This window comes from Drosophila elegans, unplaced genomic scaffold, assembly GCF_018152505.1.
Source record: "Drosophila elegans isolate 14027-0461.03 unplaced genomic scaffold, ASM1815250v1 contig_814, whole genome shotgun sequence".
Taxonomy (NCBI): Eukaryota; Metazoa; Arthropoda; class Insecta; order Diptera; family Drosophilidae; genus Drosophila; species Drosophila elegans.
In genome coordinates this window covers 3,438,819-3,453,770 of record NW_024546167.1, presented here as the reverse complement: position 1 = coordinate 3,453,770, position 14,952 = coordinate 3,438,819, and the positions used below count along the sequence as shown (strand labels likewise).

General features: G+C 38.8%; 3 protein-coding genes across 5 annotated transcripts; 2 read left to right on the top strand and 1 right to left on the bottom strand.

Annotated features, from left to right (window-relative positions):
* Positions 1–605: 605 nt before the first annotated feature.
* LOC108141923 (lysosomal alpha-mannosidase) lies at positions 606–6,327 on the bottom strand. 2 transcript variants are annotated; one of them, XM_017265546.2, is made up of 10 exons: positions 6,036–6,327; positions 5,016–5,386; positions 4,396–4,601; positions 4,197–4,333; positions 3,955–4,088; positions 2,930–3,570; positions 2,644–2,867; positions 2,168–2,579; positions 1,295–1,737; positions 606–1,231 (listed from the first exon to the last, which is right to left on the bottom strand). In XM_017265546.2, the coding sequence occupies exons 1-10, from the start codon at positions 6,144–6,146 to the stop codon at positions 665–667; spliced, it is 3,246 nt and encodes a 1,081-aa protein (XP_017121035.1). In that variant the 5' UTR covers positions 6,147–6,327; the 3' UTR covers positions 606–664. The 2 variants fall into 2 exon arrangements, with proteins under 2 accessions (XP_017121035.1, XP_017121036.1); XM_017265547.2 differs by lacking the exon at positions 3,955–4,088 and adding an exon at positions 3,666–3,799.
* A 1,790-nt stretch (positions 6,328–8,117) lies between these two features.
* On the top strand, positions 8,118–11,780 carry LOC108141924 (lysosomal alpha-mannosidase). Of its 2 annotated transcripts, XM_017265549.2 has the most exons (7): positions 8,118–8,379; positions 8,504–8,874; positions 9,026–9,180; positions 9,286–9,496; positions 9,561–10,171; positions 10,237–10,457; positions 10,512–11,780. In XM_017265549.2, exons 1-7 carry the CDS (start codon positions 8,296–8,298, stop codon positions 11,718–11,720), a joined length of 2,862 nt encoding a protein of 953 aa, XP_017121038.1. In that variant the 5' UTR covers positions 8,118–8,295; the 3' UTR covers positions 11,721–11,780. The 2 variants fall into 2 exon arrangements, with proteins under 2 accessions (XP_017121038.1, XP_017121037.1); XM_017265548.2 differs by having other exon boundaries at positions 8,120–8,379; positions 9,026–9,496.
* A 287-nt stretch (positions 11,781–12,067) lies between these two features.
* LOC108141658 lies at positions 12,068–14,932 on the top strand. The gene is made up of 10 exons (XM_017265128.2): positions 12,068–12,473; positions 12,569–12,674; positions 12,730–12,821; positions 12,883–13,336; positions 13,392–13,510; positions 13,573–13,727; positions 13,779–13,841; positions 13,915–14,021; positions 14,618–14,732; positions 14,790–14,932. The coding sequence occupies exons 1-10, from the start codon at positions 12,343–12,345 to the stop codon at positions 14,903–14,905; spliced, it is 1,458 nt and encodes a 485-aa protein (XP_017120617.1). The 5' UTR covers positions 12,068–12,342; the 3' UTR covers positions 14,906–14,932.
* Positions 14,933–14,952: the final 20 nt, after the last annotated feature.

The window sequence follows — 14,952 nt, the reverse complement described above, 5'->3', positions numbered from 1 at the left end:
TTTTTTTTCTATGGCAATAGCTGCAGTCCTTGCACCACCAATGCATACATAATATAATGTCTCCCTACTTCCCAAAGTTAACAAGGCCTACAATTAAATTTGGTGTGTGCTTGTACGTCTCGCATTCATACAAAAACAAGCACTCTGAATATTTAATATCATCCGCATAATATTACCACAAAGGACCTAAAGCCCTCTGTGTGTGACTCTGACCCTCATTGGATTTGGTCGGTCATTGTAATTTATATTAAAAAGTTAGCATATATGCATGTGCATTCATATCTGGGGTTGTTCTATTTTAAATCAAGGAAATATACACTTCAGTTGATCATCTCACAAATTCATTCCTGACCTGAATTTTAATCTGCAGACTTAAGACAGCTGAAATAAATCAAGTGCGTACCATCGCATTTGCAGAGAACAAAAGATTTTCTTCACAACTACATACATTGTTGGGGATTCGAAAACAAAAGCATGTCTTGTTGTACTAACACTTGTTTAGTAAGCATTTAAAGGAAGTTGACACAAAATCAATATTACTTGGCTATCTTAAGCTCACTTGCTATGAAAGTCAAACAGCTATTTCTTGACAGAAAGGGTAAATATTTAAAGAATATTTAATTTTATTAAACACATTGTTTGTTGTTTTACGTAAATAAGAACTTTAAGCTGATTTCAAGTACACAATGAAAGTTCGGATCTCCATCGGGCTAAGTTCAATAATGTAGTCTTGACTATCACTGTCTGCCTTGAAGGAATTGTATGCTCCATCCGTCGACTTGGATGATCGTCCCTCATCAGTGTTAATTTGTTTGGAGTTCGTTTCGCGCTTAACTCGGTTACTCTGGGCACCCAATTGTCCGGCTGGCAAAGCTTCCTCGGCATATTTAACACCCAACATGGGTTTCACGGGACTCAATAGGTGCACAGACTCAGCGGGTTGCGAAAATGATCCGTATGTGTTAAATGCGGCTTCTTCGGGATCGGGAGCAAATTGGAATCGTCGAGTTTCATCCAACCAGGCATTTCCATCCAGAGTCGTTTCCCGGATGCCTTCCACATCGAAAGCACTAAGGACGTTCCTAACATTGAATTGTACCGGCTTGGAGTACGATGGATCCTCTCCGTTCTCCATTATATGTTCAAATCGCACCAGAAGTTGGTTCTCGTGCCAAGGCTCCAAGGTAAGAAGGTTTACGGGTTTTGGCAAAACCAATGAAATCCCAGTGAACTGTGAATAAAGGTGGATTAGATTAAAATAAATCAGTAGTTCAGTACTTAGTTAACCACTTACAGTATTTGTAAAGGATGTCTGCCATTCCTCGGCACTGTAGGCCTCCATGTTGCTAAAGAATTTCCATGTGGGCAGCAGTTTCTCCAGCTGGGTCAGTCGCTCAAGTGCCTTCAGGGAAACACCTTCGCGGTCAGTGGACCGCCCGAAGAAGAGATGGTGCTTTCCCCGGGCAATCAGTCCATGCCCGAATTCAGTTTCGTTCAGAGCCTCGCCCACTCCGAAGGCATCGTCGCGCAACAGGCGGCGATGGACCATCAGTTCCAAGGATCCAACCTTCAAGGAGCTGCCCCCCTGAGCTCTGTCCGTAAGGATAGCCATGCGTGCTGTTTCATCCTCCAGATCTATTTTAGTCGTAATGGGGTAGTAATTGCCGGCCACTTCCTCGTTGATCTTGACACTCCACGTATCACGGTGATTGAGTTTTCTCTTAATCATTTCTCGACCTTTAATGAAAAATAATAAAAATAACCAAAATTAAACATAGAATAACCCCCAGGAAACAATCCTGTTTAAGGTGGCGCCATCTGCCGACCAGTAGAGTCACACAACATGGTTACACTCTCTCAAATATATGAACTACGTATTTTAAATATGCAACTGTTTTAAACTTTTATAATCACTTCTAAAACATTGGTTTGATTTTGAAAATGTTTGTTGTGTCGATAGGTATTTACCGAATAAACATATAACGCCTAAAAACTGAGAGTTACCATATCTCAGAGTGACATACAGACGGACTGACAGATGGCTATTGATCCTGATCCAGAATATATAAAATGTATAGGAACGGAAACGCTACTTTTAAACAAGCCAAGTACTACAGGTAACGAGTATAAAAACTTAATAAGATATGTGAAAACAATTGACCATTACCATTTGAATCGGTGCGGAATATGCCCTCTGATCCGATGTCAGAGTTAAAGCGAGTAATCACTTCCTTGCCAATGCCATCGTCAATGGGAATGGGTCCAACCAACCACTCGAACTCAGCAAAAGAGTCCTTGTTGTAAACTCGTACCACCTGGCTAATCCAATCGTTGAACTTCTGATGCACTTCCTGAACCAAGTCGCCCTTGTAGACTTCGATTTCCACTTGATCGGCGGCAAAGTGAATCTTGTTCTCATTTGGTCGGAAGATGTAAGCCCCGGATGATCGATTGAGGAACTCAGCATTGTTTCCCACTGCGCCTTCGTAGAACAAAAACTCTTGACTAACCAATCTGGTTAGACCGTCGGATGTTACCTCCGAAAGGAATCCATTGGTGTCGAAGCCTAGTTTAATGTGCTGAAGAAAAAAAATGGCAGGTGTATTATTATATGCAGTCTGAATAGAAGTAAAGTTAACTTACACTATTTCCTATGACTGTCACACTTGAAGTTCTCTTCGGCAAAGCTCTTGTTGTCTTACCATTACCTTCAGTACTTTCCAATTTTTCTATATAATAAGTGCGATATCCTACGGGCGGAATATTGGTGGCTAGGAAAACAAGTTCGTATTTGGCAGTCGAATTTCTGTGCTTTATGTCGATTACTACTTTGGGAATGGGCACAGCCTGGGTATCCAAAATCACACCTGAAATATATATAGTTAACTATTTATTACCCGATCTCCATTGAGTTCAGCTCGCCACATACCCTTATTATCGATGATTTTGTAATTCGGATCGGCCACTGGTATTCTCACATATTCACTGACAGTATGGGCCAGAGGATTGTAAAGGGTGAGCGCAAATCTATCATTCGTCTCGGAAACGGGACACGAAGTGATGTTCAGCAAGGGACAGGTCTTGAAGTCAAAGACATATTTGGCTGATTTATCTTTGACATTTTCCCTGGACTGCACCGTCAGTTGATTCAACACATTGCGAGTGGTGGCACCACAGGCCCTGAAGGCAACGCTCATCCGCTTGGCATAGTCCAAGGCCACCTTTTCCTTTTCCGTTCCCGTTATGGCATCATGGTGCTGCATTATTCCGAGCGTTTCGCGCATGAAGTTCAGATGGGGATCAAATTCCACCGATTTTTTGGGGGCCAGAGCACTCAATTGCTTGCAAACTTGCAGAAAATGGTTACCATCCCGTTCGTAACGCTTCAGAGTTGGCCGCGATGTGAAATATCCGGTCCAGTAGGCATGGGGATCGGATGCATAGGGAAAGAAGTCATCGCTCTTTTCGGGCCAAGTTATACCGGCATCGTGCAGCGATTTCAGATAGCACGATGGTGTCGAGTAGAGCAGGTTTATGTTCGAACCATTCGCCTGACGCTGATTGGCATACCTGTGGGTCGGTAAAAACAGGAAACCGTGTACGTTGTAGTAGGTAACCCTTCCTTTTCGATCCGCTAAACTCTGTCAAGGAAAGCCCCTACTTACTTAATCAACTTGTCCAGGTTCTTATACCACATATCGGCGTTTTGGTAGTGAAAGTCCTCGCCCATGGTAAGAATCAAGTTGGGAGTGCGATAGTGTTCGGCCATTTTAGTAACATATTCCAAGAAGGCATCAACCTGTTTGTCACACATATTTACGACTCTCAATTATCATGTCTTTCGGGGCAACGACGGCACATTTTTTGGGACATGTTGGACAGTACAATTTTGAATTTAGGGGCTTTCTTTAACACTTAGTTAGCAGACGCAAGGACAAAACAATATTCATTTACCGTATCAACTTGTCGAGGTTCTTATAATAGACTTGGGCAGCCTGGTAGGTGAAATCCCCACCCATTGTGATAATGATATTGTTGGTGCGGTAGTATTGGGATTGGGTCTTGGCGAAATCCAAAAACGTATCGATCTGATGGGGGGGTGGTGGACATTAAAGAAAGACAAAACAAACGCTCAACCAATGCCAAAAGCATAACACCAAAAAAAACACTATGGGACATATGGTATAAATTCTTACGCGCTCTTTAACATTGTTATCGGGGCTGTGTTTGCCATCAATTATGGGGGCATCGCTGCATAAAATATCGAAACAGAATCCATCTGGTGCCTGGTAGTTGTTGTAAAGGGCGCCAGTAAACAGATCCGCTTCCTCTCCTAAAAAAATTCCAATGGGTTACAGCATGATCTTTAAGTAAGATGGTTATGGTTTTAGCTACCAAGATTTGCCGAACCGTGCCATATCATTTCCGCATTTTTGGTCATTAGACGTTCGTCCTTATCTTGGTAGTCCAGTCGTCCGAAAAACATTCCATCGAAGCCCATCTGCGCGAACATGGAAGCCATTTCCCTGGAGTGACCGAATGGATCTATTTGCCATCCAACCCGCGGACGTCCACACTCTCCAAAGGTGTCATTCAAAAGTCTGCAATTATATCACACAATTAATGGGTATGGCCATTTTAATGTGACTTAAAAATTAAACTCCTGTACGAAAGGTTACACGATGCCGATTACATTAGTAAAAGCAAATATTTGAATTGGTTATTTTGAGATTAAGAGTTCATTTCTGATATAATTTCAAATAATGTTTTTAATTAACTTTTTCGGTTAGCGCTTTGATCAAAGACCATGTTAACCCTTCTTGAGCTAAAGAATTTCCCTAAATTTCCGCCAAATACCGACGAAAAATTTGTAATAAGATGCTAGCTAAGGACATACTGAATTACTTTTAAAAACTCAGCTGATTTCAAATAACATGATTACTCAAATAATTTCATACTGCTGGTAGTATGCCATTGCACTCGTATTTAATCACAATCAGGTACTACGTACTTACCTTAAGCCCCACGAAAACTGATCAATCACACTTTGGTAGTGCGTTGTCGCCTCATCATTCATGCTCCAAGCGCCGCCAATGAACTCGAGTCTGCCCTGTTCGACCAACATTTTTACAGCATCTTGGACTTTGGCGGTCTGCTCCTTCCACCATTTGAAGAAAAAGGCAGATTCGACATATATGAATCGTTTCTCGGGATCTCTCAACAGGGCCTCCACAACCGAATCGATTATATATTGCACTCCAGCCTTCTGAATCCTCGTCTCGCTGCCATAGTAATATTGGTCAACGGTTTTCAGCCATCCGACGTCATCGTGTGTGTGTGCTACAAGATGCACATTCAGCATATTCGGCTTTGTTGGATGGCAACTCTAAAATAAATTTGGAATGTAAAAATATACGACTTTTTGAAGATTATAGTTTTGGATACTGTATATTCAATTCCTAGTCTAGCAATTTATAACTAACTTTAACTGAAAAAAATAATGTTAAAAGTCATTGGGCAATATTTTAAAAATTACAATTTCTAGCAATTTCTGAATGACCAAGATCTAAGAAAGTTTTAAATCGATTTCTATTTGTAACCCAGACTTTGGTTAACAAGCATGTCATATCACTATTAAAATTCATTTTAATTATTATTTATTTTGATTTTAATTCATTTAGGTATGCTTAACATATTGTAAAAGGTCAGATTCAACACTGAACTTCATCGTTATCTCTTGCCTTTCATTTGATTGATGTTCAGAAATGCAAAAATAATATTACTAATATGATGGTGAGGCCTCTATTTGTATTACGAATACAGAAAAACAAAAACATCAACGTAGATCGCCGGCATTATACATATACATATTTATATACCTAAATGTACATATTATAAAGCCTAATCAGTTTCGTTCTCTCATTAAAAAAAACAGCCTGGTAGAATTTTGTGTATTTGGTAGGCTGAATAACTAGCAACATGTTGCAACTGCAATATTATAATTCTTATTTCTGAGAAGGGAGAAATGGACTTACCTGATAGCCGCACTGGGAGGCCTTTTGCTGAATATTCCGCAGATCGGCATCGTGAATTAGACAGCCAAGGGCGCAAAAGATGGCAAGCCACACAGAAGTCTTTGCAGACATTGCAGTTTTCTTTATTTACGTTTAGCGAGTTTGCATCCAATTACTCTATTTTCACAACAAACACTTTGCCGGTTTTGTGTCATATACATACACAGACTCTGGAACTAAGCGACTTACATATATAAAGGGCACCACCGACGTCTCAACCGATCGCATCGGCTTCTCAGGGAGAACTGCTCAAGCAGAGACCGCAAACTCAGCTCGAAACCTACTTGAGAACAATTCTTTATTGCCCTGTACACACGAACATTGAGAAAGTGAGCAAGTATTCCCACATATGTATGTTTGTACTTGGGAGATTGGGTATGGGTATCGAAACATACTGATAGGGCTTTATAAATTTCGTACATGCGCGTTTTAAAGTATTCCTTCGAAGATTGTTTAAGTGACTTTAGCTTGATCGAGCTAATCGCTTTCACACTACAAATTAGTGAAGTGTTTAATTGGTTTCTGAAAAACGTTCGGCCCACCAGTGCATTTATGATAGCATTGGAGTTAACTATGTTACCATCGGAGACTTAAGGGTCTGAGTGGTACACTTCAGAGACAGGAGGTAATAACGGCAAGATCGACGGTTTTGAACTATAACCACCCGGTAATCGCACATCGCATCAAGCCAGAAAGGGTGATTTAACAGAGATATTTTGTAAAAAACAGAATAAAATCTACTTAAAGCTAAAATATGAGATCAAAAGATCAAATTTTTCAATTTACACCCTTTTTTAATTTGAACTTTTGCGCTTTCAAGGAGCTATAAAGAAAGACCTAGAAACATGCGTAAATAATCTAATACCATTAGTTTTCTCTTAACTGTCAAACTCTAATCTAGACAAACTCCAGAAAACCATAACAAATATGGTATTAATACATGCCGAAATAAAAGGAAATCATAAAAGTCTGAATGAAAGAATACTTTTGAACAGGAAGATAAAGTTACCTGATTACACTACCACCAAAGAAAGTTCCTTTCAAAGAACAAAACACCATAGTGCTTTAAATTTTGTAGATTTATTTATTATTTATTATTTTATATTTATATATTTTTTTTTTGTGTACCTCCGAAAATTGATTTTCGAGCATTGGCTAAGTTATCATATTTTAAATTATATATATTATATATATGTAAAAAAAATCGACACTAGATGCATGCATTTTATGAAGCCTTTAACCAAATAAGTTAACTCAAAAATAGAAGTAATACAAATAAGATAAAAAAAATACATAATTATTAGTACGCCTCAGAAAAGGGAGGAACCCACTAGTCAGAATTAAATGTTGTGATACTTTATCTACAAAACGTAACTGAAATAATTTAAAAAAAAGCACAGTGGGTTCCATTGGTGGTGACTTCCACGCATTAGTTATACAAAAAATTCTAGGAATAGAAGTTATTTATCTTAGCACATTTTTGTAAACATTCTGCATATAAACAAACCTCCTAGACTTACAAGACATTTAAATTTCTTACATTTCATAAACTTTTGGCTCAGTAAAGATTATAAAAACATTTTTTGAAGAAACCGCATTTGCATCATCTCTATAGCGATTTTCAGGCTGAATAAAACAACTGTAGCCTTCAAGACTGGTAATAAAATCAATGAAAAGTTTCTTGTTTACAAGAGGGACTCTTATATGCCACTTATTTAAGTACAAATTCATAAAGCCATTCGATTTCCTCTCGTAATCTGAATAATTAATTACTTGAAATGATTGCAACACAGATAAGAACTTTAATGCAAAATACAGAAGTCGTTGACTAGTGGCCAAACATAAACAAATTCGAATATGTGTGCTGACTTTGAAAGTTGATAAGCCCCAAACCTAAGGTTCATTCCAATATATGATTACAGTTTAGCGAAATCAAATGAAGGTTTATTTGTATACAAGTAAAAAGACTGATGAACGCAATGCAATAATGTGTACTTTCTCTCTATCTAGGGTGTACAACGCTGTAAATTGTTATCGCTCGAGCTCCTAAATGGATTTTAATTTGATAATCCCACTCAAGCTGTAGCGATCGCAGTACAAGGTTTATCGCTTCAAGTGGCACATTGCTGGGGTCTAAGGAGTTGCCTCGTTTCTCGTTTCATTTTATTTCACTCAACAGTACCGATAAGACCCCTCCGTGGAGCTCAGCAAAGCTACCGAAATGGAATATTTCAGTAGCGTACCGGTTTTTATCACGCTCTTTCTACTGAACACTGCGGCATCCGAGGCTACCTGTGGGTTTAAGGTAACGAATTCAGAAGTAGTCAGTTCGAAATTCACAAGTATGTTAAGTGCACTTCTGTTCTGTGATCTATTACTCAATTGATTTTAAAGAGAGAGTTTTCAAAACTACAATTCACTGATTGTAGGCATGCCCCGGCACGAAACAAAACATGATCAATGTTCATTTGGTTCCCCACTCGCACGACGATGTCGGTTGGCTGAAAACGGTTGATCAGTACTACTATGGAAGTCAGAACAAGATTCAGCACGCTGGAGTCCAGTATATTCTGGATACGGTGGTCGAAGAACTCCTGAAGGATTCGAAACGGCGTTTCATTCAGGTGGAAACGTTCTTCTTTGCCAAATGGTACGCCGAACAAACCGAAACAGTCCAGCGAGCTGTGAAGAAATTGGTAGCAGAAGGACGACTTGAATTCGCCGGAGGAGCTTGGAGTATGAACGATGAGGCCACGGTTAACTACCAAAGTGTAATAGATCAATTTAATTTGGGATTAAGGTGAGTGTTTTCAAACCACTAATAAAGGTGCCTAAAAGTGTGCTGTAAAAATGATAACTTGGTTATCGAGCAGGAATTAATGGGACTGAAAGTATTTTATTGCCTACTTTTAGGCAGCTTTATAAGTAATTTTTAATCACTGCCGTTACAGATACTTAAAAGACATTTTTGGGGATTGTGGACGACCGAGCATAGGTTGGCAGATCGATCCATTTGGTCACTCCCGGGAAATGGCCTCTATATTTGCTCAAATGGGATATAATGGCGAATTTTTCGCTCGCATGGATTACGTCGACAAAAAGAAACGTATGGAAGAGCAAGGAATGGAGATGATTTGGCAATCAAGCGAATACCTTAAGAATTCAAACATTTTTACTGGCATGCTTTACAATCACTATTCATCGCCACCAGGTTTCTGCTTTGATATAAATTGCCAGGATGCTCCAATAATCGATGGCGAGAGTTACGACAACAACGTGGACAAAAGAGTCAGTGATTTCATTGACTATGTAAAGAAAATGTCGAAGTCTTACCGATCTACTCATATAATGGTGCCCATGGGAGACGACTTTCAGTACGAAGATGCCGCAGTTAATTTCAAGAACATGGACAAACTGATTAAGTAAGTGTGTCATAATTATATCTTGGTCATTTGTCTTATCTCTGATATTTCCCATGGCCAACAGGTACGTCAACGATCGCCAATCGGGGGGATCTCAGGTCAACGTTTTCTACTCAACCCCTTCCTGCTATCTCTACGAATTGCACCAGTTGCAGCAAACGTGGCCCAACAAAACCGAAGATTTCTTTCCCTACTCCAGTGACTCGCACTCCTACTGGACGGGATATTTTACGTCGAGACCCACGCAAAAACGCTTTCATCGCGATGGAAATCATTTCTTTCAGACGGTCAAGCAACTGAGTGTTCTGGCCAATTTGACCAGCCCTCAGCATGCGGAAGACCTTGAAAATCTAAGCCAGGCCATGGGAATAATGCAGCACCATGATGCTGTTACGGGCACCGAAAAGCAGGCTGTTGCCCGTGATTACGATCGTATGTTGTACAAGGCAATCGTTGGTGCCGAAAACAGTGCTCGCAATGCCCTTCGATCTCTGACCAATCTGACCTCAGGGCAGTTTGAAAGTTGCCTGGAACTGAACATAAGTGTTTGTGCATTCACCCAGAATAGTGCCAACAATGTGGTTGTCACTCTGGTAAACCCATTGGCTCATACCTCAACCCAGTATGTGCGTATTCCGGTGGAAAACAATAACTATATAGTCACCGACGAGAAAGGTACTCTACCTACACAAACTTTTATTGGCAGATAATTGGTAATTTTTTTTTTTAATTTTATTCAGGTCGTGAAGTATCCTCGGAGGTAATCCCCGTTCCTTGGCAAGTTTTGGCCATAGAACACCGATCGAATGACACGCAACACGAGTTGGTTTTCCAAGCCACTGTTGGAAAGATTGCCAACTTTTTAATTCGTGTACTGCCTTCGCCAAAAAGTGTTGATCATGAGTATTTCCCCATAGGGAAAGTGATGGATGAGACCGACATATTGATAGTGGAGAATTCGGTAAGTGTTTTGCAATGTCTCTCGATTAATTGCTATAGACTTTTGTTATTTTAGCTCGTGAAACTCACTTTTGATACAACTACGGGAGGCTTGAAAACCATTACAATGAATGGCCTAACCGAAAACATTCAGCAAAGTTTTGGCATTTACAAGGGATTTCGAGGCAATAATGGCGAAGCCAAAAACCGCTCATCAGGGGCATACGTCTTCCGACCGGATGGAGGCATTGAAATACTGAGAAACAAGGCTGATATATCCTTTTACAATGGCACCAGAGTTAAGGAAGTCCATCAGCATGTGAACGAGTGGATCTCCCAGGTAATACGCCTTTACGAAGGAGTCAATCGCGTGGAATTCGAATGGTTGGTCGGTCCGATACCCACGGATGATGAGGTTGGAAAGGAGATAATCACTCGCTTCTCCAGCAATATAGCCTCCAATGGTCGATTTTACACCGACTCAAATGGTAGGGAAATGCTGGAACGCCAAAGAAACCAGCGGGAGCACTTCGATCCCGATATGTCGGAGGCAATAAGTGGCAACTACTACCCAGTGACCGGACAAATATCCCTGCAAGACGGCGAAAAGCGACTCACCCTGCTAAATGACCGAGCTCAGGGAGGAGCCAGCTTGGAGGACGGAGAATTGGAGCTGATGCTTCATCGACGGCTTCTGAGTGACGATGCTTTTGGTGTTGGCGAGGCCCTAAATGAGACCCAGTATGGAACTGGTTTGATTGCAAGGGGAAAGGTTCATTTGATTCTCGATGTGGCAACAGAAAAACCAAATCACGCAGAGAGACTGGTTCAGCATGAGTTGGACCAACACTTTTGGAAGTTCTTCAGCAAATCCAATAGCGTACCCCATGTATATAAGGACATGATTCCCGATTTTACAGACTTCCCTCAGTACGTCGAACTACTTTCTTTTGAACAATATTCAAAGGAACAAATATTGATACGAGTGGAGAACTTTAACACCAATGGAAACGTAGTTAGCTTTAACCTATATCCCCTCTTCACTTCCTTGAGTGGTTACCAGATTTGGGAGACCACTTTGGATGGAAATATGAAGCTGATCGATATGAAGAGATTCAAATTTAATCAAGATGGCTCTGGTAGTATTCCTTCCTACGTTGAATATTTCTACGCTCCACATAGCCCGATGTCGGCTGATTCTACGATGGATGCTTCCGAATTCGTTGTCACACTGGTGCCAATGCAAATTCGTACGTTCATCATCCTACAAAAAACTATTTCATAATGAATGTATCAAACAATTGCTTTCCCAAAATAAACCAAGAAATATTGATTAAAAACTTTATAAGGCCTCAATTAGTTTTAACTTGGGTGAATGTTATGTTTTGTTTTTGTATTCAGACCAGAACGCATTATCGTTAATAGTCCCTTATGGCTTTTGAAGTTTTTATATTGAAATACTTTCGCTCCGAATCTAAAAAATGTATATTGTTTTATTACCTCTTCTTGCATTTAATTATTTTTTTATTTAAAATAAAATTTTTTTGATACCATCTTTTGGAATTAATTTATTAAGAAACCTTATTAGGACCGTAAATCGTTTAAAATAAAAAATTCTTGTATGTTGTTTAACAAAAACCTTTCTCTTTTATTAGCAAATCACGCAATATGCTTTATCGAATAATCTTGCATAGGTAATGAAGTTAAATTCAGCTTAATCGCAAAAAGCACTTCAAACAGAGATTAGTCACGCTAACAAACTAATTATTCTCGAAGAGTGGAATTTTATATATATATTCTTGATTTTGAAAGCCTTTATTTAGAAGTCTAAGCAACGTCCTACTAATCTTTTCTAAATAAGCAATTTAAAGATACAATAAAATAAAGAACAAAAAGTAAAGAACAACATGGAGTCTAAGTCGTTTAAAAATCGGCGATGGCCACGATCGATTATAAATTTCATTGTTTTATACTTTAACAATTGTTGTGTTCATGGTTTCCGATATCTTGTCCAAACAATGCTGGTTGTCTTTGAAAAGTAAGTTATAAAATACTATATGTGTATAAACATTTTTTTTGTAAAATATTTTAAACATTTTGACGAAACAATTATTAATGATGATTATTTTCTAGATTCCTATGGTTTGTCTTGCTTTTTGTCTCAATTTATTTCTGTATTATTGTATGCCTATCATCTATTGATCGTTACTACACGAAAAGCACACATATCGGATTGGAGGTACTGTGAAATGCTGTGAAAACTTAAATAGAACTATATTTTTATCCCATTCCAGCGAAACTACCACTTTTGGAACACCACCTTACCGAGTCTAACAATATGCCCAATGCAACGCCTTGACAATACTTTGTTTGCTGATTATTGTCGGTACTTATATATATATATCTATATTTCTTTCTTACAATTGAAAACATAATTGTAATTTAAGGAAAAACGGCATTAAGGGACCAGAAAAAGCAATATTTTGGGACTTTCTAGAGAACTTGGCCAATTCAACGTACGTGAATTTTCAAAACATACCCCAGAGCGATCAGATCGATCAAATAATTAAGGATATAGGCCTGAAGCCGGAACACTACATGGAGGTTATCTACAACCTAACCGTGGACTCAACGTACGCTCCAAGCGAAGTCAATCGCACCCGCTGTGTCGATGGTCAGACTTTCATTCATGTCCGACAGGTTCTCACGGAGTACGGACTGTGCTACCTGGGAAACTCAAGGCTGGGCGAAAAGTATAGTTCCCGATATTTGATCTTCGGAAAGTATCCCGAGTTCAACAAATACGAACACGAGCGTAGGCTTATTCAATATCTGGAGGGTTCGTTTTTTGAAAAGGACGTTCAGTATACATTAATGGGTTTTTCCAGCCCGGCATTGGATGTGAGTTAGTTTAACTAGCTCGATTTATACTTACTAATGTGTCAAACTTTCCCAGAGTTACATACATTCTGCATTCGAAGTAATGAAAGTGGACACAAATTTCGGTTATACTACAGACGGAGTGGTGTACGATCCAATCTCCAAAGAGATTACTGCTGATGATAATCTGGAAAGGCAAATTACATGAACTTCTTTAAAAACAAATAAAAAAGCTTTAATACTTAAACTTTACGCAGTGAGACCACCATCGCAATGAGAAAATGTCGGTTTTACCACGAATCCAATTTGACCCATTTTCCATTCTATACTAGAAATGTTTGCATGCAAGAGTGCCGAATTAATCTGGCATACAGAATATGTAAATGTATACCCCACTTCTACCCCAATCGCAGTAAGTTAAAAACATTATTTTGGAACTAAAAAACATAACACTTCGTTTTAGTCGCAAATCCGAAGCCGGTGTGCGATTACAAAACTTTAAGATCGTGCTTTCCTCGTCATGCAAGTAAGGACTATATTAATTAAAGGAAAAAATAGAACAGACATTACTTTTCCCACCCTTTTAAAATATAATTAAGATTTTCTACTACAACTTTACGAGGAAAATGGAAAGCACGAGAAGCCCGAAACATGCTATTGTGAGCAGAACTGCCGTGATTCTGTAGTTACTACAAGGGCCGCCCTCGTAAGTCTTATGGTTTAATTTTTTATCCTTGCAGGGGGTCTAAAGTTCTCAATGCAGAGAAGAAGACATTTCCACATAAAGAATATATGGTCTTGGTCAAACTATCCGTTTCTAAGCAAATTATTCTATCAGTTTTGTAAACTATTTGGATAAAAGTTTACCAGATGGTTTGTTTTCTATTGCAGATATTATATTGCACATATACTACTATGTATATCATATAGTTGACAAATAGAATTACTAGAAAAACAAGCTAAACTTGTCGTTTTTAAAGGTAAACGAATAGAACTAGAAATATATAAAAACCATATATATAGCTACCATTTTATATAAAAGTCGGTGAAAATGCATAGGTTTTTATCAAAACGATATGTTTTTTCTCAAATAATGTTGCCTTTTTTGAACTAATGCTCTCTTATCTAATATTCAAGCATAAAAAAGAAGGAAGTGGTGGAGTTTGAATTTTGACTAATTACAAGTTTTTAAATCTGTAAGAGCATATATACTTTGGCTTGCCGAAGCTAGCTGCCCCTCTTCTCATTTAACTACTTTTTAAATAAAATCTTTAAAATCTTGGCTTCCGCTTATTTGTATAGCCAATGTTGGGATCAAAACAATTACTTGGAAGTATTGGAAGCACCGTATCTGTCAAAAACTGGCCACAAAATCGACTTAAGCGTCAAGTTATATTTTCAATGACTGATCTGTTAGGTAACTACATTAATTGACCAAAAGCGATAATCTCAACTTATACATTCTTTGTTTTAGTTTCAATCGGCGGAACGGCAGGACTGTTTCTTGGATTCAGTGTTTTGGGCTTTGTTGAAGTTTTATACTTCTTTACAATTAGGTTGATCTGGCAAACCCTGGGTTACCGGCTTTAAAATAAAGCAGGCAATATTTACTTAAAACATAAGATTATAGCTTATTT